Genomic DNA, 20,829 nt, shown 5'->3' on the forward strand with positions numbered 1-20,829 from the left:
GAGCATTTCAGGATTCTACCACATTATTCAGTGTGTAACATGCTGAGGATATTTTATTCCAAGGTTGGGAATCTTTGGCCCTGCAGATCTTGTTGGACTCCAGCTCCAGTCAGGCCCAGCCACCATGGACAATGGACCGGGATGACAGTGGTCACATGGCCCAACAACTTGCAGAGGGTCTCAGGTTCCCCACCCTGTTCCTTCCTGTTAACACGCGTGACTATTCAAATGCCATAAATGTGCTTTAAATGTGTGGTGTGGAAGTAATCATTGCAGGTTAACAATAATGTGTTTTGAAGGTGGTTCTACAGATGAGGTCAAGGCAGTCCAATATTAAATTTGAAAATTAATTCAAAAGGAATCCCAGCTGGTTCCGAAAAAGACACTGGTCATGAATATTGTGTGTATGTGTGTGGGGTTTATTGCCTTGCTTTTGTTTTATTATGTATTTTGTTCTCTCATTTTATATATTTTTTCTGTTGAGAATAGCCCTGGGATCTTTGGATGAAGGCCTGTATACAGATTTAATAAACAACAACAACAACAATATTACAGGATGGTAGAAGAACTAGAAGCTCTCTTCTCAAGGCTTGGCCTCAACCTCAACCCTCTCTCTTCCCACACATTAAATCTTAGCTCTCAGCTTGGCTCGGCTCCTCAGCAAAGCTTTGCTTCCAAGGTACGGTGAGAAAGACAAACAATATGTAAAGAAGAAAATAAAAGTGGGTCCCGTGTTGTGGACTGGGAGACAACATGGCTTATAGAGGAGGAAATGTGTCCTGAATCCTTTAACCAGCTCCATGAGGAAAGAGAGATGACAAAGCTCTCTCTCCCTATCCCCTGTGCTATGAAAGCATAATCCTGCTACGTTTTCCAGCATGCACATTTGGCAACTTGAGATGATAGACAGAATCAGCTTGGAAATGTCTCTATCCCCAGTGTGAGCAATGCAAAGACCAAACGTTGATGCATGACAGTAACCTTGGAAAACTCTAGATGGCACCCTGAGTGCATGCTTAGAAGCAGAAGGAGGGGGCAGGGAAGGAAGAAAAAGCACACAGCTCTTGGGCCATGGAATTCAGGCATGATGAGTTCAACTGGAGTGTTGACTCCCCCAGCAACATAGCTGGAATTGTGGGCCTCTTCTGAGCTCTTCGCAACAACACGGCGTCCCTTCCGGATAATTCTCTAGTAGATGGTGATCAGTAATGATCATTTCCCTTAATGATTCCTCACTTGGCCTCATTCTTCTCACAGCGCTGGGAGCAAAATTAAGGAGCGCATAGCTTCATCCTAGGAATGTAAGCAGGAACCAATTTCCTCCCTTGTCTTCCTCTAAAACCTACTTTGTTCATTTTGCTTTCCGGGATGGCCAAAATGCACATAATTAATTGTGTAATTAAATGCATTCCAATAGGAGGGAGACATAAAAACAAAACAATGCACAATATAATTATAATGTTTGTGGACTAAAAAAATGCTTGCATGATTGCTGCTTCTGACCTCAGACAAACATGCAAATTGCAGGAATTCCTGTTCTTGACAGAATTCTCCAGCTTCCATATATCATATCTTCTTCTTCACCCTCCTGTCCTGAAGGGGGCAGTTTGAGTACTGCTGCCTTCTCTTCTCCCACAGAAGTCAGTTTATCTGAAATATTATTATTTTCTAGTGAAGAAGAAGAAGAAGAAGAAGAAGAAGAAGAAGAAGAAGAAGAAGAAGAGGAGGAGGAGGAGGAGTTTGGACTTTATCACTACCCTAAGGAGTCTCAAAGCGGCTAACATTCTCCTATCCCTTCCTCCCCCACAACAAACACTCTGTGAAGTGAGTGAGGCTGAGAGACTTCAGAGAAGTGCGACTAGCCCAAGGTCACCCAGCAGCTGCATGTGGAGGAGCAGGGAATCAAACCCGGTTCACCAGATTACGAGTCTACCGCTCTTAACCACTGCACCACACTGTCTCTCACCACTCTAAGTGGTGGAGTGCATGCCCAAACCCCTAGGTTTAATCCATGCCATCTCCATATAAAAGAATAAGGGTTCAGCTGATGAGACAGGCCTTGGAGAGCCTTTCAGAGCCGACAATACTGGGCCAGATGGAGAAATAAGTGGGACCTGGTAGAAGTCAGTTTTTTTCTGGTGCTTCTCAACAGTAATGAGCTGGAGGGCCTTTTTAAGGCAGACTTGGTGAGCAGAAGGATTTTTTGCCTCCCGGCTGCGTTTATTTCTGGTCTTGGAGCATTGGGGCACTGGGGAGTAGATTGGGAAGAATGTGTGTGTGTGTTTAATGGGACTTGGCTGGCAGAGAAAAGCTCTGGCGTTCAATTTGTCCCCCAATTTCTCCTTGCCAATGGACCCTTTCTCTCCTTCATTAGCCAACTTCAGGACTGAGAGCACCGTGGCTCCTGCAGTCTCCCCGCCCTGCTTAAAACGAACTGCTTTGCAAATGGAGCCCTGCAGCCCTGCTCTCTACGTGTAAAGGTAAAGGGACCCCTGACCATTAGGTCCAGTCGTGACCGACTCTGGGGTTGCGGGCTCATCTCGCTCTATAGGCCGAGGGAGCTGGCGTTTGTCCGCAGACAGCTTCTGGGTCATGTGGCCAGCATGACTAAGCCGCTTCTGGCAAACCAAAGCAGCGCACAGAAACGCCGTTTACCTTCCCCCCGGAGTGGTACATATTTATCTACTTGCACTTTTTGGTGTGCTTTTGAACTACTAGGTTGGCAGGAGCAGGGACCGAGCAACGGGAGCTCACCCCGTCGTGGGGATTCGAACTGCCGACCTTCTGATCGGCAAGTCCTAGGCTCTGTGGTTTAACGCACAGCGCCACCTGCATCCCTTGCTCTCTATGTGAAGGTTCCACCTATGATTTGAACCCCTTCACGTTGCACTACAGATGTAGAACAAGCTCTTTGCTTTGGTTATTCCTCGTGCCCATGCTGAGCCAGCAAGGAATATGATAGCAGCGATGGCACCTCTTTGCTCCACACCATTTTAATCGCATGCAGGGCAACGAGTTAACACAGTGCATGCTCGCATCTCAGTTCCGTCCTAGCTGCCAGGTTGCTATGGCCTTCCCTGCTTCTCTGTGTGGTAACAGCTAGGAGGTAAACAGTGACTCATACAGGCCTCAAGGACTGCTGGGAGCTGGAATGAGGAGAACATACCTGGACAGCTCACAGCAATGCTATGAGAAGCAGCCCTGCGTGCCTTGCTAGCTACCTGTCCCCCTTGGCTACAGCTAACTGCTATTTTTTATTTCAATATTGGCCCCAGTCCTGCTCTGCTAAACTAGTTCAAATATTTAGCTTGTCTATCTGGTGCCGAATTAAAACATGTCCCCTGCTTCCCCCCTGCTTCCCAGCTTCCCAATAATTCACTGTTTGATTTGTGGAAGCATCACCAGCCCTCCCCTCCTCTCACTCGTTCTTCAGCCCCACCTCTCAGTCTACAGAGATGCTATTCAGAGCTTAGCCTCTAATCCTCTTGCTTTCACGCCCCTTTTCATTTCAGGAAGTGTCTCGACAAGACAAGTCCTGCATTGTTCGCCGTTGGAAGGGAGCGAATGCCCACTTCTCAAGGCTAGAGGGCACTGTAGATACGTGCGAATTTTCATTCCCATAGGCTGAGGTGTATGGCAGGGTGGGTGAGGAGAGGACTGGCACACTTTATACAGTGGTACCTCGGGTTAAGTACTTAATTCATTCCGGAGGTCTGTACTTAACCTGAAACTGTTCTTAACCTGAAGCACCACTTTAGCTAACAGGGCCTCCTGCTGCCGCTGCACCGCCGGAGCACGATTTCTGTTCTCATCCTGAAGCAAAGTTCTTAACCTGAGGTACTATTTCTGGGTTAGCAGAGTCTGTAACCTGAAGCGTATGTAACCTGAAGCATATGTAACCTGAAGCGTATGTAACCCGAGGTACCACTGTATAACGTGTGGTGTGTGTGAACCTGTGGTAAAGGGAGCAGCAAGTGGTTACTTTGATGAGCACAGACTCCTCCTCTGCCCTCCCTTCTAATATTTTCTGTGTATGTTAGCATGGCAAATCTTCCCCAACTCTACAACCATTAAAGGTGAAAAAGCTTTGCCCTCTTTTGTACCTGGCATCCCTACTGTGCACCTCTCTGGACTTAGTTGTGTACAGCAAGGGGGAAACAAGCCAGGCACAGGGAGCCCAGGAGAAGTTTCTTCTGCTGACTGATGCTTCTGAGTGTCCAGAGATCCACATTTTTTTTAATTTTATGAAGGGGTAGGGTGGTCTAAACCACAGAGCCTAGGGCTTGCCGATCAGAAGATGGGCGGTTCGAATCCCTGCGATTGGGTGAGCTCCCATTGCTCAGTCCCTGCTCCTGCCAACCTAGCATTTGAAAGCACTTCAAAGTGCAAGTAGATAAATAGGTACCGCTCTGGTGGGCTGCTCTGGTTCGCCAGAAGCGGCTTAGTCATGGTGGCCACATGACCTGGAAGCTGTACACTGGCTCCCTCGGCCAGTAAAGCGAGATGAGCGCCGCAACCCCGGAGTCGTTGGCAACTGGACCTAACAGTCAGGGGTCCCATTACCTTTATCTTTAGGGTGGTCTTCTTCCTTGCAATATTCCTCAAGGAAAATATGAGCCCATAGGCTCCTCCCTTTGTTTGTTTGATCTGCCTGCTCTTGCATAATGAATGAATGAATGAAAAGTGTGTTGGGGAGACATTCTCAGCTGGGCCTCATCACCCTTTCATTCGTTTTGTGGCTAGGCTAGAAGAAGAAGAGGAGGAGTTTGGATTTGATATCCCGCTTTATCACTCCCCTTCAGGAGTCTCAAAGCGGATAACATTCTCCTTTCCCTTCCTCCCCCACAACAAACACTCTGTGAGGTGAGTGGGGCTGAGAGACTTCAGAGAAGTGTGACTGGCCCAAGGTCACCCAGCAGCTGCATGTGGAGGAGCGGAGACGCGAACCTGGTTCCCCGGATTACGAGTCTACCGCTCTTAACCACTACACCTCACTGGCTCACACACACGCGCGCACGCACGCACACATGCACGCACACACACGTGCACAAATACTCCATTCAAATCGGGCGCACAGCAATAGGGAAGGCTTTTTTAAGAGACCCATACTGGCTTCCTGATGAAAATCACCTCTCTTCCCCCAGCTGCTGTTTGCTCTATTAGGGAAAATGTATGGATGGGATTGGGCTATTTATGTGTGCTACTCTTATTATGCATTCCTCCTAGAGTGCTTCTGGACAAGTATTTATTATGAGAAGGGAGCTCCTTATGCTCACATTATTATTATTATTATTGCAACATTTATACATTATTGGCTTCAAAGTGCTGAACAGTACCCCCCCCCCCTTTAATTCAGATTTTCCCTTTCTGGGGAAAATTCACTACATTTCAGTTTTACTTAAAAAAACCCCCGCAAGGCCCACCTCCCATTGCCAATGAACCATTTGTGATATTTCAGCAACCTGCCTGCGTTGTTCAACTTCCATCCAGAAACTTCCACATTCAGCTGGCCTAGAAACAGATACTGTATTTTTTGCTCTATAAGACTCACCTTTTCCCTCCTAAAAAGTAAGGGGAAATGTGTGTGCGTCTTATGGAGCGAATGCAGGCTGCACAGCTATCCTAGAAGCCAGAACAGCAAGAGGGATTGCTGCTTTCACTGCGTAGCGATCCCTCTTGCTGTTCTGGCTTCTGAGATTCAGAATATTTTTTTCCTTGTTTTCCTCCTCCAAAAACTAGGTGCGTCTTGTGGTCTGGTGCATCTTATAGAGCAAAAAATACGGTAGATTGTAACCCTGTCAAGAAGGCGATTAGGGTCAGGGAAAAGCCTGTATTCAATTTTCTCTCTCTTTTGTGTGCAAGACCCTGCCCCTTGTGTACAGGCCAGACTACCCAGGGGTAGAGGGGTGTTTCTGATCCGACCACAACTGCTACCTCCAGGCATAATGCTTTATTTTTTCCTAGAAGTAAATGGTACCCATTCTATTGGAGGAAAGTAAAGAGATATAGCTAAGTCAATGTCTGGTGGGATCCACTGCATGACTAAGGCTCCCCTCAGTCAACTATTGTTACCCACACACAAGCCTCTCTCAAACTTGGTTCCCCAGATGTTGTTGGACTACTACTCCCATCATCCCTGGCTACTGGTCCTGGCAGCTAAGGATGATGGGAGTTGTAGTCCAACAGCATCTGGGGACCCAAGTTTGAGAAAGGCTGCCATATACGTTACTCCTTACAGATCAGTGGCAACTATTGATTTATGTAGGAGACAGTAAGGGGCAGAATTGAGTGTGCTTGTGAGTATGTTTAAACCTGCCCCTTTCTCCATCATCTGATGTCCCCAGTATCAGTTTAGGGTAATTTCACTGCTCATCTAAACAACACAATTGTTTTTACATTTGCTGCTCTCCATCGATGTACCCAGTACTTTTCCGAGCACAATTCAAAGTGTTGGTGTTGACCTTTAAAGCCCTAAACGGCCTCGGCCCAGTATACCTGAAGGAGCGCCTCCACCCCCATCGTTCTGCCCGGACACTGAGGTCCAGCACCAAGGGCCTTCTGGCGGTTCCCTCATTGTGAGAAGCAAAGCCACAGGGAACCAGGCAGAGGGTTTTCTCGGTAGTGGCACCCGCCCTGTGGAACGCCCTCCCATCAGATGTCAAAGCGATAAACAATTACCTGATATTCAGAAGACATTTTAAGGCAGCCCTGGTTAGGGAAGTTTTTAATGTGTGACATTTTAGTGTATTTTTGGTCTCTGTGGAAGCCGCCCAGAGTGGCTGGGGAAAACCAGCCAGATGGGCGGGGTACAAATAAATTATTATTATTATTATTATTATTATTATTATTATTATTATTATTATTATTTGCCAGTATAAAAAACCCTGATGTTTGCTATGAGGTACCAGCAATATTTCACCTCCTTTCTTGAACAACAGAAAGTTCCTTTCCTGCAAGCAGATGGCCCAAATCTCAAGCAAAAAATAGATAATGAAAGGTCTAGGTGTCCTCCTATGTATTTGAACCACTGCATGGCTCTCTTCCAAAAGGGGCTACAAGATCTCTTCCCAGAATGCTTAAAGGCTCATTTACCCTCCCTGAACAGAATGCAAACCATCCAGGGCTGCCTCAAAACTTTCCCCATAGTGACTAGAAGCATGAAGGCAATTCTTTGGTGAGTCACATCTGGAGAGCCTCTTACTGCTGTTTTGACTCACCTTATTTCCTCGCTATTTCCATTTGGAAATACTCCTATCACAATGTTAATCTGTCAAAAGTTGTTTGCCCTGCAGATGAGTATCTGCATTTTAAGGTGACTAAGAATACACATTGCGGTCGAATAACTAAAGCCTGATCCCTGGATGATGATGGTGTTTGTTTTCTAAAGACAGCCAAAAACTTGACATTTTGACTTTTCTCAGTTTACGTGGGATGAACTAGGGAAGCAAGGGAATGAGATGTTTTGCTTGCTACCTGCTTGAAGAAACTATTGAACATGCAAAATGGCCATTATTCTGCAGGGTGGTTAAATATGCACAATGGAAGGGTTTTCGTTTAGCAAGGACTTCTGGGAATTTATAGTGTTCTGTGTGGATATTTGTTCTGCATCCCAGGAACATCACTGCCAGAGAGAGTAGATCACCCTGTGTCAAGAATGGGTGGAAGGGCTGTAGGTCAAATAGTAGAGAATCTCCTGTGAATGCAGAAAGTCTCAATATCGATCCTCATCACCTCCAAGTATGGCTGGGAGTGTTCCTGGCCTGAAACCCTGCCTGTTAACTGTAGACAGTACAGTGGTACCTCGGGTTGAATACTTAATTCGTTCCGGAGGTCCATTCTTAACCTGAAACTGTTCTTAACGTGAAGCACCACTTTAGCTAATGGGGCCTCCTGCTGCTGCTGTGCCCCCGGAGCCTGATTTCCGTTCTCATCCTGAAGCAAAGTACTTAACCTGAGGTAATATTTCTGGGTTAGCGCAGTCTGTAACCTGAAGCGTCTGTAACCTGAGGTACCACTGTACATGGACCAATGGGCTGACTTCCAATTCAGCATAAGAAATCTTCCTATGATCCTAAGAGGATGGCAGCACCCCTTTGCCCCCCCCCCCAAGTGCACTCCATAGGAGTGAATAGAATTGTATATGGGAAGTGGTAACATTTCCCCCCACCTCAGTGGATTGAACTGTCAGGGGGTAAATTATATCCTAAATACAATAAAAAGGTAGAGGGCAGTGTCATGGACAGAAACGCCCTATTGGGTGTCCTGTTGTGTAGATGCCTGATTATCGTCTTCCAAAGCAACTACAGTGGTACCTCGGGTTACATATGCTTCAGGTTACATACGCTTCAGGTTACAGACTCCGCTAACCCCGAAATAGTACCTCAGGTTAAGAACTTTGCTTCAGGATGAGAAAAGAAATCGTGCTCCAGTGGCGCAGCGGCAGCGGGAGGCCCCATTAGCTAAAGTGGTGCTTCGGGTTAAGAACAGTTTCAGGTTAAGAACGGACCTCCGGAACAAATTAAGTACTTAACCCGAGGTACCACTGTACTCTATTCTGAACTTAAAAATGGAAAGCGTAATGCTGGTGGTTAACAAAAGAGGTTTAAAGACTCTCTCAAGGCAAATCTAAGAAAAATGTAGTATAAACACCGACAACTGGGAAACACTGGCCTGTGAGTGCTCCAATGGGAGAACAGCCTTTACCAAAGATATCATGGGCTTTGAAGATGCTAGAACTCAGGATGAAAGGGAGAAACTTGCTAAGAGGACGGCATGCTTGGCAAACCCTCACCGTGATCAACTCCTGCCCAGAAACCTCCTGTGGAAGGATGTGTGGATCCAGAATTGGCCTCCATAGTCACTTACGGACTCACTGTTAAAACTGTGTTTATGGAAGACAATCTTACTCGGCTATGAGGGATCGCCAAAGAAGAAGATGATATTGAACATACATTTTGAATTGTGTGCGTTTTAGCAAACATACCAAGTGGTGATATTGTGCTGCCTTTCCCATGCTTCTTATCCTTGCTTTCACCCTTCGACAACTGGCTAGGAAGCTAGGACTTTTATGTGGACTTTATATGGTGTTGAGATATTTGATTGCAATAAATAGAGTACTAAATATAATTCAAGTAGGTGAGGGTCATGAGCCTCTGTAACTGATATTAGTTCCTTCCAGAGAAGTAGGCATGTGATCTTTTCAGAGTCTTATGCAAAAACATTGTATATTGTCTTCCGTGGAACACACACACACACTTTATATGACCCTCCCTAATTTTAAAGTATCTGTTTTTTTCTTTAAAAAATTAAAAAGGGGATATTTGGCAAACCCAACACACAAGGATCTTTTGTATTAGGTAGTGCTGAAGTACTTTGTGAGCTGAACATAAAAGCTTAATGATAACTCGCTTTAGATATCCAAAGTGTGGGTTCTATGGAGCAGTCAGTGGGCCTGGAATTTTGCTGCTAAAATGTAAGAGCAGATGTTTGGTATAGGAATCAGGTATTTTTTGAGGAATGAATGACACTTCTCATACTTTGTTTTTAAATAGCTCAGTACTTTTATTAACACAGCCATGTTTTAATACAATGCAACAGAAATAAACAAAGAGGATCTTTTCTTCAACAGCATCATGCAACCTTATGGACCAGGCTTCCCAAGTAACTAATACCTTGCCCACAGAAATTTATGCAAGTGAGAACAATGGGCAAAGAATTGGAAATCTCATCTGCTTTAAGTTGCCATTGTGATGGTTCTTGAATATAAAATTTTGATAAACCCCAATCTGGCTGTAGATGAACAGATTTCACTGCACGGGTCAGTGGCTGTGAAATTTGAACTCCCCCGTGTGCTTTAAAAACTGCCAAGCACTGGAGGTCAACATCCTCTTTTTAGTAAGCTGTTGCATTCATCCAACTCCTCTTAGAGCAGAAAATAGGCAACGAATGTATTAACTATGTTTCCCTTCCGCAACATGGCGTAAGATTGGTGTCTTCACTGACCTAGAAATTTTCCATTGGGGAAAATCAATTGTGGTCTCATTGGCCTGTTCACCTATATATTCCCATTATGGGCTGTGGCACAAAGCCTATCAAGCTCCAGTACCAATAAGGTTGCAGGAGTGCAGGTTGATGGCAAAGTTTGACCCCAATGTGTAGAAATGCTCCCCTTATAGGTTATATATTTAGTTGCAAACAAAGGAAAAACTAAGCATTAAGTTAAGAAGAACCAAAATAAGTTATACAAATATATGAGTAATGCTAATGGTATCATCTCAGCAAATACTAATAAATATCCTACGAGAATAGCACCTAACCTCAGATCTGCTATTTGTCTTTTACTTTAAGAGCTGACTTCCATATGCAATGTGTACACCTGTAGCAAAATCCTCACCTGAGAAATAGGCCAATACAATTCAGGGCTCATGTCCTTGACCTGTGATCAAGGCAGACTTGAAAGGTCCCATTTTCTCTTTATTTGGAGACAATCCTCACTTCACATTCCACAGTCAGTCCCCTGCCCTCTCTCTCTCTCTCTCTCTCTCTCTCTCTCTCTCTCTCTCTCTTTCTCTCTCTCTCCCTTGTAACTTTCCACATTGTTCTCAGTTTTCTTGGCCTTACTCTTCTGAGTTAGTAATCACTGCCTAAATATTTTCCTCCTTGACCAACTAGGCTTAACTATCATGTGCATATTGTTTTTAATTTGTCTGGGTTTTTTCTTATTCTTCTCTATTTGCAAGTGCAATCCTATGCATGCCTACTCATGAGTAAGTCCCACTGGGTCTTACTGCCAGGTAAGGGTGCACAGGATTCCAGGCTTAGTTACGATCAGCTTCCATCACTTTGTCTAATCCATAAGCAGAAATAGAGGGGCAATGGAATGGCGCCATTGTAGCAGCAGTGCAGCTGAAGTACACAATGAGGATTAAGTTAATTGCTCAGTCTCTAATCACTGGACTCCACAGTCCCTGGATCTGAGTACACATGTTCAGCTCTACAACTTGCTGATACAGAAAAGAAACACTACACCAACACCTATCTAAGCTCATATAGACATGTAGAGTTCTGCCCACCTACCTACTCCATTGTTCCCTGAATCTACAACATGCTAGCATATGACTATGTTTGGGTAGGCAGTTAGCCCAGAATTTATGCTAAAAATCACTGAGGTGCACCTACTTTGCTTTGCTTCACTTTCTTCTTGTCTGGCTCTTATGGTACTCTCTCAAAGCAAATACAAACAGGCAATTCCTTACCAGCTACAGTGGTACCTCGGGTTACAAACACTTCGGGTTACAGACTCCACTAACCTGGAAGTAGTACCTCGGGTTAAGAACTTTGCCCCAGGGTGAGAACAGAAATCGCGTGCCGGCGGTGAGGCGGCAACTAGAGGCCCCATTAGCAAAAGTGGTACCTCAGGTTAAGAATGGTTTCAGGTTAAGAACGGACCTCTGGAACGAATTAAGTTCATAACCAGAGGTACCACTGTATTCCTAATGGTAGCATGGTTACAAACACTAATTTTGCATCATTTTGCATCTATTTTGCACCAGGAGTTTCATGGCATCTAACCTGGAGAATGTATATGCTCACATTCTGCTTCAGGAGCATAAGGGAATAAGAGTTTGTGCTATTGTCTCAGGCAACTGGCAGGTACTCTGAAGAACTGGGATGGAAGAACTAAATTCTACATTCATTATAGACTGGGTCTTGTCCAGATGGGGACAAGTTAAGACCCCATGTGACATGTGCTTATCTGTATGCAAGAGTCGTGGAACAGCTCACATGCAAAAAACTTTGGCAGCTGAAGTATATGAAGTGTAACATGGGCCTATTAAAAAAGCAAGTGTTTAACACAGATTTAGCAAGACGAGGCCCAACCATGACCTGACTTGTGAGATACATATTTTAGTTTGCCAGAGCCTAATGGTGTCCCTAAAAGCAGCCAGAAGAGGAGCAGTGAAATGTCCCCACTGGTTGCATTTCACACACAAAAAAAATCCCTTGCTGACCACCACTTGTATTTCAAAAAGCCCAGAAATAATTTAATCTACATATTAATTTTTTTGAGTATAAGTAAAAGAAAGAAGGTAGAAAGGGCACTGTTTATAATACAAGTCAAAAGACTATTCTGTTGGCTTCTAGGTTCTTCTAATAGGTAATGCTAGTATTATAACTCCAATACTAGTTTTCCCTCACCACAGAGAATACTACTCTGTGAACTTGACCCCCACTAACCCTAAGAGAAAAGGTCGTTGCCACCTGTAGGAGTCCGATTTCCAACGGTTAACCTCAGTAATTTAAGGCTTAATGTGGATTTCCATCTGTGGACCATGAGTCAATGGATGGAATGAGGCTTCTAGAAGAAGGTATCTGGATCCCAGTCATGTGCTCCTGGGAAACTTACTCCATAGAGCCAGACTCAACATAGTAGCATATTTCACCAGCTGGAAGGTGGTGGTGCTCATCAGTGCTAAATTCATAGACCATACAGACAGGGATTCCAATTGCTGGCTCATCACTCTGGGATCTGGAAAGGCCTCTGTCCACCAAAGGTCCACTCTCTGGGAAGCCTTCATGTCCACCACTGTGGCTTATGCACAGGTTATCTACTAGGGCCTCTTCACTTCTGCCGCTGTAGCTTCTAGAGAGACCAACTTCTGGCACATTTTCTTTTTCAGAGCTGTGGCTTCGAGACAAACTGCTTTCTGGAGCATCTTCGCTTTCAGTTCTGGACAAATTAGGGGGTGAAATAACTGCACATCTATAGCTGTAGCTTCTAGAAACTGTACCCTCTGGGATATTTTCAGTTTCCTTGCTGCTGCTTCTAGATAGACTAGCCTCTGAGGCACCTCTGCTAACTTCACTAGAGCTTCTGTAAAAATCAGCTGGTTTAAAGCTCCCACTTTCTCCACTGTGGCTTCTAGAAAAGCTTGGCTCTATAGCATCTCCACTTCTTCTGTGAATCCAAATAGGAGTAGATGTCTCCACAGGGCCTCCACTCTCGCCGCTGTGACTTCTAGCAAAACTATCGCCTTTGGCTTCTGTACTTCTACAAAGACCAGACTCTAAGATAATGTTATGGGCCTCACTATAACTGTGATCATCTACCAACCTTCCACTTCTATCACTATGACTTTCTTTGCTTTCACTGCTGTGGTCTCTTGAAAGGCCACCACCTACAAATCTTCCACTGTTGCTGCTTTGGCTTCTGGAAAGACTACCCTCTGAGGTGCCTTTGCCTCCACTGCTATGACTTCCAGAAGCACTACGTTCTATAAAGGTTGCATTAGTACCACTGGAGCATCTAGAAAGGTTGCCCTCTTGTGTACCTTCAGTGCGGGCTCTAGTAAAGACAGTGTCTGCAAAGCCTCCACTTCTGCTTCTAAAAGAACCACCCTGTGAGCCATCTCTGCTGGCCTTGCTGCTGCTTCTAGAAACTCCACCAACTGGAACGCCACCATCTTCAGCGCTGTTGGTTCTGGAAACCGCAGACTCAGCAGAGCCTTCGCTGTCATGGGCTTCCTTTTCATCACTGTAGCTTCTAGAAGGGCTGTTAACTGAGATGTAGCTGCTTGCCCCACTATGACTTCTAGATATGCTACCCACCGGGACTCCACTATCTTCAGCACTGTTGGTTCTAGAAACAGTAGGCTCAGCATATCCTTCACTTCCATGGCTAACATCACTCTCGTTTCTAGAAAGGCTACCACCAGAGGCATAGCTGCTTGCCCTGCTATTGCTTCTAGATGTGCCACCCACTGGGACTCCACCATCTTCAGCACTGTTGGTTCTAGAAACAATAGGCTCAGCATATCCTTCACTTCCATGGCTAACATCACTCTCGTTTCTAGAAAGGCTACCACCAGAGGCATAGCTGCTTTCCCTGCTATTGCTTCTAGATGTGCCACCCACTGGGACCCCACCATCTTCTGCACTGTTGGTTCTAGAAACAATAGGCTCAGCATACCCTTCATTTCCATAGCTACTATCATTCTGGATTCTAGAATGGCTACCACCTGAGACATAGCTGCTTGCCCTGCTATTGCTTCTAGACATGCCACCCACTGGGACCCCACCATCTTCAGCACTGTTCATTCTGTAAGCACTAGGCTCAACACATGCTTCACTTCCATAGTTTCCATGGATTTCATTTTCATTACTTTCGCTTCTAGAAAGGCCACCTTCCACATAGGATGCACTGGTACCACTATAGCTTCTAGAAAGGCTGCCCCCTGAGACACCTTCACTCTCACCACTATGAGTTCTAGCAAAAACTTTATCTGCTAAGTCTCCACTTCTGTTGCTTTGGCTTCTAGAATAGTTGCCCACTTGGACACCTTCACTTGCGCCACTGTTGGTTCTAGCGAATACACTGTCAGTCAAACCAACACTTCTGTTGCTTTGGCTTCTAGAGAGGCTGCCTTCTACGTTATCTCCACTCCTGTTACTGTGGCTTCTATAACTCCCACTTCCATGACCCTGACTTCTAGAAACACTGCTATTCATGGTGTCTTCAATGTCTGCAAAATTTCCACTTCTGCTACTGCTTCTAGAAGTACTACTCTCCAAGGTACCTTTGCGGATACTGCTGTGACTTCTTGAAGCCTCTGAGATACCCTCTGAAGGACCTCCACTTCTATTGCTAGGGCTTCTAGAGAAATCATCATTGGAAAACCCTCTGCTTCCACCACTGTGACTTCTAGAAAGTCCACTTTCCAAACTGCTTCTGCTACGGTTCATGTTATCTGTTGAAACTTCATTTGCTATGCTTGCCACATTTGAGGTGGTTGTGATGTTGGTGTTTGATGAAGCTGTGAAGGAAAAACAGAGAGGATGGTTGCAGTTTTGGGAGGTTTCTCTTATACTTTTACTGTAAAGGTAAAGGGACCCCTGACAGTTAAGTCCAGTCACGAACAACTCTGGAGGTGCGGTGCTCATCTTGCTTTACAAGCCGAGGGAGCCGGCGTTTGTCTGCTCCACAGGCAGTTTTTCCGGGTCATGTGGCCAGCAGGACTAAGCCACTTCTGGTGCAATGGAACACCGACACCAGAGCAGCACATGGAAATGCCGTTTACCTTCCCGCCGGAGTGGTACCTATTTATCTACTTGCACATTTTGGCGTGCTTTCAAACTGCTAGGTTGGCAGGAGCAGGGACTGATCAACGGGAGCTCACCCCGCCACGGGAATTTGAACTGCCAACCTTTTGATTGGCAAGCCCAAGGCTCAGTGATTTAGACCATAGCACCACCTACGTTCCCGCACTTTTACTGTAGTGTTTCTCATTTTGAAGGACATTCCACTTACGTATTTGAGTCTAAAGCATCCCTCTAGTGCTGGCTCCAGGGTTTTTATTTTGGGGGGGGGGAGGGTGCTTGGGCAAGAAGACCTTAGTAGGACCTCCCTGAGTGGGCTCACCACCTCCTTGTTACTGTCCCCACTTTCTTAACTGCTGTTCTTTTTCCATTTGGGCCCAGTCTAATCACCCACTCAGGTGGAGAGAGCAAGGCAACTGGAGGGTGCTGCTCTGTCTGCTCTGTCTTGTCAATAATTGCATGCATCTAGAGGGCAGGTAAACAAGCAGTGACAGCGAGCGGGAGGAGCAACAGGGCCTGAATGCCTTAGGTGTTGATAGTGGGCCTCCTGCAAGGACCTGGACCTTGGGCAGGTGCCCAAAGTCCTTCTTGCTGCTGCTTCTCAGCTCAATCTCCTTTTCAGCTTTTAGAAAGACATGGTCAAATGTAGGATGCTCTTCAGAATAATGAGCATAGCTGATAATCAGACAACAACAAAAATAAACTTACAGTGCTTTGGCATGGAGTAGATTCTGCTAATGACAGCAGGCTGTGGGGACTCCATGCTGTGAAGGGAAAAGGTAATGAGGTAAGCTACAGGAGAAGAAAAACATCTAAAGAAGTAGAGTTCAACAGTTTGGTTAAAAAGTCTGGGATCTGAATAGGAGTCATCATTGCTACATGTGTAGAATGCTGGTGGATTAGGAACCCTCAGAGTTCCAGACACTTAGAAGCTTGTTTCATATGTTACTCATGTGAAGGGGCTTCAGGTGTACAAGGGCTGCAAAACTGGGCTGCAAAGTTGGCCCGCCCTTAAGGTCACCCAGTGCCTTCACTGGGCCCCCAGTGTTCATGCATTTGAGCAAGGATATCTGATAGGTGAAGCCTGTTCCATCAGGGTTCCAAGCCAGGTAAAGGTCTACACATGTAGGCTTCATCTTGACACTTGGAAGTTGAGTAAGGAAAAGATATAATATCAGGGTTGGGGGCATCAGCACAGCCCCAGTGCCCTGCAGCAAAGATACACATCCCTCCATATGGTTAATGCATTTCTTCTCTCTGTGTTGGAATTAATCTCTGAACCAGGCCTTGCATTTGGTTTGATGTTTTACAACATACTTTTTCAGAGGTATGATTTTAGGTAAGTAGCCCAGCATGGCTGGATCTCAGACCAGGATGTCTGTCATCTGCCAGAAACTGGAACCTATTATCTAAGTCCCTTAGCTCCTTAGGAGCAGTGGGGTGGCATTTAATTAAGGTTTACTCAGAGCAGACCCACTGAAATTAATGGAATGAACTTAGTCAATTTTTTTTTTCATTTCAATGGGCCCACTCCTTAGGCAAAAGCTACAAACTCCAGGTCTTTCCCTAGAGTGCAGCTGTAGACATTTCTTGATTGTTTCCCTTCTTGAAAAAACATCAAGCATGAAATGTCATAAGATGTCAAACAGCTGTATATACAAATACTATCTGCAGGACATTCAGTCTCAAAGTTCCCAGAGGAGAATTTTGAACAGAAATGGTTTTCAGCTCTGGCCTCTGTTCAAATCACACACACACAGTGGTACGTCAGGTTACATACACTTCCGGTTACATACGCTTCAGGTTACAGACTCCGCTAACCTAGAAATAGTACCTTGGGTTAAGAACTTTGCTTCAGGATGAGAACAGAAATCGTGCTCCAGCGGTGCGGCAGCAGCGGGAAGCCCCATTAGCTAAAGTGGTGCTTCAGGTTAAGAACAGTTTCAGGTTAAGAACGGACCTCCGGAACGAATTAAGTACTTAACCCGAGGTACCACTGTAGTGGCTTCCAATCAGTTTACACACCTGATTTCTTCCCCTTCCATCAGCTTCCGGTAGGTAAGAATCTCTATGTCCAGGGCCAGCTTGATATTCATCAGCTCTTGATACTCCTTGACAAGCTGAGCCAAGTCCTGCCTGGCACTGTGAAGAGCCTCCTCCAACTTAGCCAGTTTGGCTTTGGCATCATTGAGTGCAGATTCACCTTGCGCTCCAACCTCTTTGATGTTTTCCTCGAGACGCAGGCACTAGAATGGACAGAAGTAAACATGGAAGGTGATGAATCACAGCACATGGCTTGGGAGTTCTCCATGCTCTCCTCTTGCTCACTGCCTTCCATTTGACCCAAGTGAAATGCTGAATGGGTCACTCACCCATGGGTATGTTCTCTCTGAAGATGGGCACTCCCGGGGGATGTTAGGTCCCTTGCAAGACTAGGGTCTGAAGTTACAACACTTCCCATGAGAGGGATGGAGAGATAGAGGAGGGTGGGAAGAGATGGACTTACCAGTCTGCTCTACCACTTGAAGTACCATATTTTTCGCCCTATAGGGTGCACCGGCCCATAGGGCGCACTTATTTTTTTGCCCCCCCAAGCCCCAAAGAGCAAAAGAAGCCATGACAGCGAGCGGGATGGATCCCGCTCGCTGTCTTGGCTTCGTTTTTAGCCTCGGGGCTGGGGGTCCAGGAGCGAAGGCGAGGTTGTGCTCAACCTCGCCATCGCTCCCGGAGCTTGCGGGGCTGGGGGCGGGGGAAGCCCGAGCTTCCCCCGACCCCAACCCCCAAAATGGGTCTGGGAGCAATGGTGAGGTTGCGCTCAACCTCGCCATCGCTCCCGGACCTTGCTGCTACCCGAAGCCCGGGGAGTGCGGCGCTGTAGCCCGCTGTGCACCCTGGGCTAAGGGCAGCTATCCGCAAGCCTTCGGAGCCCATGGGAGTTCCCGCCGGGCTCCGCAGGCTTGCGGATAGCTTCCTGAAGCCTGGAGAGCAAAAGCCTGCATTCGCCCCATAGGACGCACACACATTTCCCCTTCATTTTTGGAGGGGAAAAAGTGCGTCCTATAGGGCAAAAAATATGGTATTCTGTCAGTAACAAATTATGCTGTGAAATTTGAGAACTACTACTCCCAAACCATGCTGGAAGGCAACACTATTGAGTTCCAGATAAACTGTTCATTCAGCATTCATCCTGGTTTGCTTGCTCAGAGCTTCTGTGGAGGTTAGACTGTAGCTAGACTTTATTGAGCATTCATCCTCATTTGCGTGAAGGTTTGTTTGCATGCCATCCATTAATGATGCATTCATACCACACTTTTCAATGTATTTCTTCTGCTGCTTTCCTAACTGCAAAAAACATTCCTGGTTGTTTTTAGTGAATTTCTTGCACCAGGGTGACAGAGCGCTTGAATCTACCTTAATTGCACAAACCTAAATTTCAAGTATGCACTTGAATCCCTCCAGCAATAGAGAGACAGTCTGGATACACCCATATATAATTTCATTTATTAACAATAACAAATTTGTCAGGCTCTGGGTCCCTCCAGACTGCCAGTATTTTGCAGGAGGGATTCAAGTGCAAACCAGAACTTTGGGTTTATGCATTTAAAGTGGATTAAAGGTCTCTGTCATCCTGTCACAACGAACCCACTTTGGAAAAACTTCAGAGTTTAATAAGGTTGGAAAGTAATGGAGAGATGCATTGAAATGTGTGAGGTGAAGGAATGACTAACAGGAAGAAGTGTAAACAAGAAAATTAAGGCAAATGCAGGGTGAATCCTCATAAGCGTGTAATTGCCTGCAAACTAATTAGAATGAATTCTTAATAAAGACCAAATATAGTCTAACCGCCATGTAAACTTTGTGCATGCAGATCAGAATGGATCGTCAGGAAGAGCCTGTTTGCAATAAATCAGATATGCGAAGTAGGTTAACAAAACATAGCAGGCAAAATGCTGTCCTTTGAGCCTATTGTAACTAATTTTACTAATGTTCCTCCACACCACACACTTTCCCTGTCCTATGAGACAAAAGCCCCACATTCCTGTAGTGCAGGGTTGTCCCGTCCTGTTTCGCCACCTGAGGCAACCAGGAAGGTGAAACACAACTGCCACTATCCCCTCTCCCATCAAAGCTTCACTTCCTGGGGTCACACAGCTGTGGCTTTCATTGAGATCTTGCAAGAAGCCCACAATATCTTGGTGGAACCTGGAAGCCACAGCTGCTTCCCCTTGCAGCAGTGGGGGCTGGAGGTGTCCCCCACCTTGGGAGAAGTAGCAGTGAGATTTTGCAAGAACCACCACTGCTTCTCCGGCAGTGGTAGAGGTGGGTGGGATGCCTGCAGGGGTGCCTCCCCTTTGAATTCCATAGTCCAAGGCATCTTGCCTTGGTCTACCTCAGGGGCGGGCCAGTCCTGCTGTAGTGTATAAGTTAGTTAAAGCCAGGAATGGGGAATAATGTTTAAGCCAGGGTATCCAGATACTGTTGGATTTCAACTCCCATCAGCCCTAGCCATCAAGGCCAATGGTCAAGGGACGGTGGGAGTTCTTGATCAACAACACCAGGAAGATCACAGTTACTCATCCTTGACTCAAGTTTTTGAGAAGCCTTGGATTGAACCAGGGACATTCTGTATGTAAAAGATGTGCTGTAAGCTATGGCTCCTCTAGCATGAATACTGCCAAGACCACACCCCTGTTTTGCCTGCCGTCTTTCTTCATAGTTGCTGTAACATTCAGCTGTTCCTATTGCATTAATTTCATCATGAATGTGGACAGGTCAAGCACTGCAGCCATAGGTAAAGGTAAAGGGACCCCTGACCATTAGGTCCAGTCGTGACCGACTCTGGGGTTGCGGCGCTCATCTCGCTTTATTGGCCGAGGGAGCCAGCGTACAGCTTCCGGGTCATGTGGCCAGCATGACTAAGCCGCTTCTGGTGAACCAGAGCAGCACACGGAAATGTCATTTACCTTCCCGCCGGAGTGGTACCTATTTATCTACTTGCACTTTGATGAATTGCTAGGTTGGCAGGAGCAGGGACTGAGCAACGGGAGCTCACCCTGTTGCGGGGATTCGAACCGCCGACCTTCTGATCAGCAAGTCCTAGGCTCTGTGGTTTAACCCACAGTGCTACAGCCATATATACACCTAATTAGAATATAATATTAGAATAGCAAAAAGCATGCACTTTTACATTGTGTGTGTGTACAACATCTATGTGAAATCTTGATTTGGCATATGTCTTGAGTTTCCCCCCTCTCATTCTTGTTTTCCCACCTTCCACCAGCCACATCTTACTTGGCTTTTCAAGGACACAATGCAGGACCTCATTTTCTGGATCTGTATGTTTAACTCGGCAATCACCCTCCGGTCTTGAAGTAGATGGTCACCATACTTAGCAGACAGCACCTCTCTTTCATTCAGCTGGAGGAGAAAATGAAAATATATTACCCTCCTGTTAACAAAGCAACGCATGGGCACCAAGTAAGAGGATCAAGGAATGGAGGGGCCACAAACAAGACACCTTTCTGAGAAAACCTGCAACAATGATTGTACTCATTACTGCTGGGACTTTCCGTGTAAAACTTCCTTCCTTTCTAAGAACTCTTGAGCCCTGGGGATTAGCACACACATATAGAATTACCCTTTTGACCAAAGTGGCAGCATCTAATATTTCCCAACTGAATGATAAATCTGTTTTCTTCTTGTACATCCCCTTTCCCATTATTCATCCTTATT

The 20,829-nt window shown here is 45.8% G+C and overlaps 1 protein-coding gene and 1 long non-coding RNA gene across 3 annotated transcripts in view; one reads left to right on the top strand and one right to left on the bottom strand.

Annotated features, from left to right (window-relative positions):
• The window catches only part of LOC310756026, a 29,181-nt gene extending 24,893 nt beyond the window's left edge, over positions 1-4,288 (top strand). The window contains exons 3-4 of one of the 2 annotated variants that reach the window (XR_014544659.1): positions 556-679; positions 3,513-4,288. This is a non-coding gene — a long non-coding RNA (uncharacterized lncRNA). Of the gene's footprint in view, positions 1-555; positions 1,685-3,512 lie in introns of those variants that run through there. The other variant, XR_014544660.1, reaches the window with a different exon arrangement.
• A 5,248-nt stretch (positions 4,289-9,536) lies between these two features.
• LOC310755842 (uncharacterized protein) overlaps positions 9,537-20,829 on the bottom strand; it is a 51,684-nt gene continuing 40,391 nt past the window's right edge. Inside the window, exons 6-9 of the mRNA XM_083599179.1 lie at positions 20,389-20,514; positions 17,122-17,342; positions 15,805-15,860; positions 9,537-14,813 (exon numbers count right to left, since the gene is read on the bottom strand). Coding sequence (XP_083455305.1) covers positions 12,403-14,813; positions 15,805-15,860; positions 17,122-17,342; positions 20,389-20,514 — 2,814 coding nt within the window. The 3' untranslated portion in view covers positions 9,537-12,402. The remainder of the gene's footprint in view (positions 14,814-15,804; positions 15,861-17,121; positions 17,343-20,388; positions 20,515-20,829) is intronic.

The sequence above is a fragment of the Podarcis filfolensis genome (assembly GCF_964270895.1).
Source record: "Podarcis filfolensis genome assembly, chromosome: 2".
Taxonomy (NCBI): Eukaryota; Metazoa; Chordata; class Lepidosauria; order Squamata; family Lacertidae; genus Podarcis; species Podarcis filfolensis.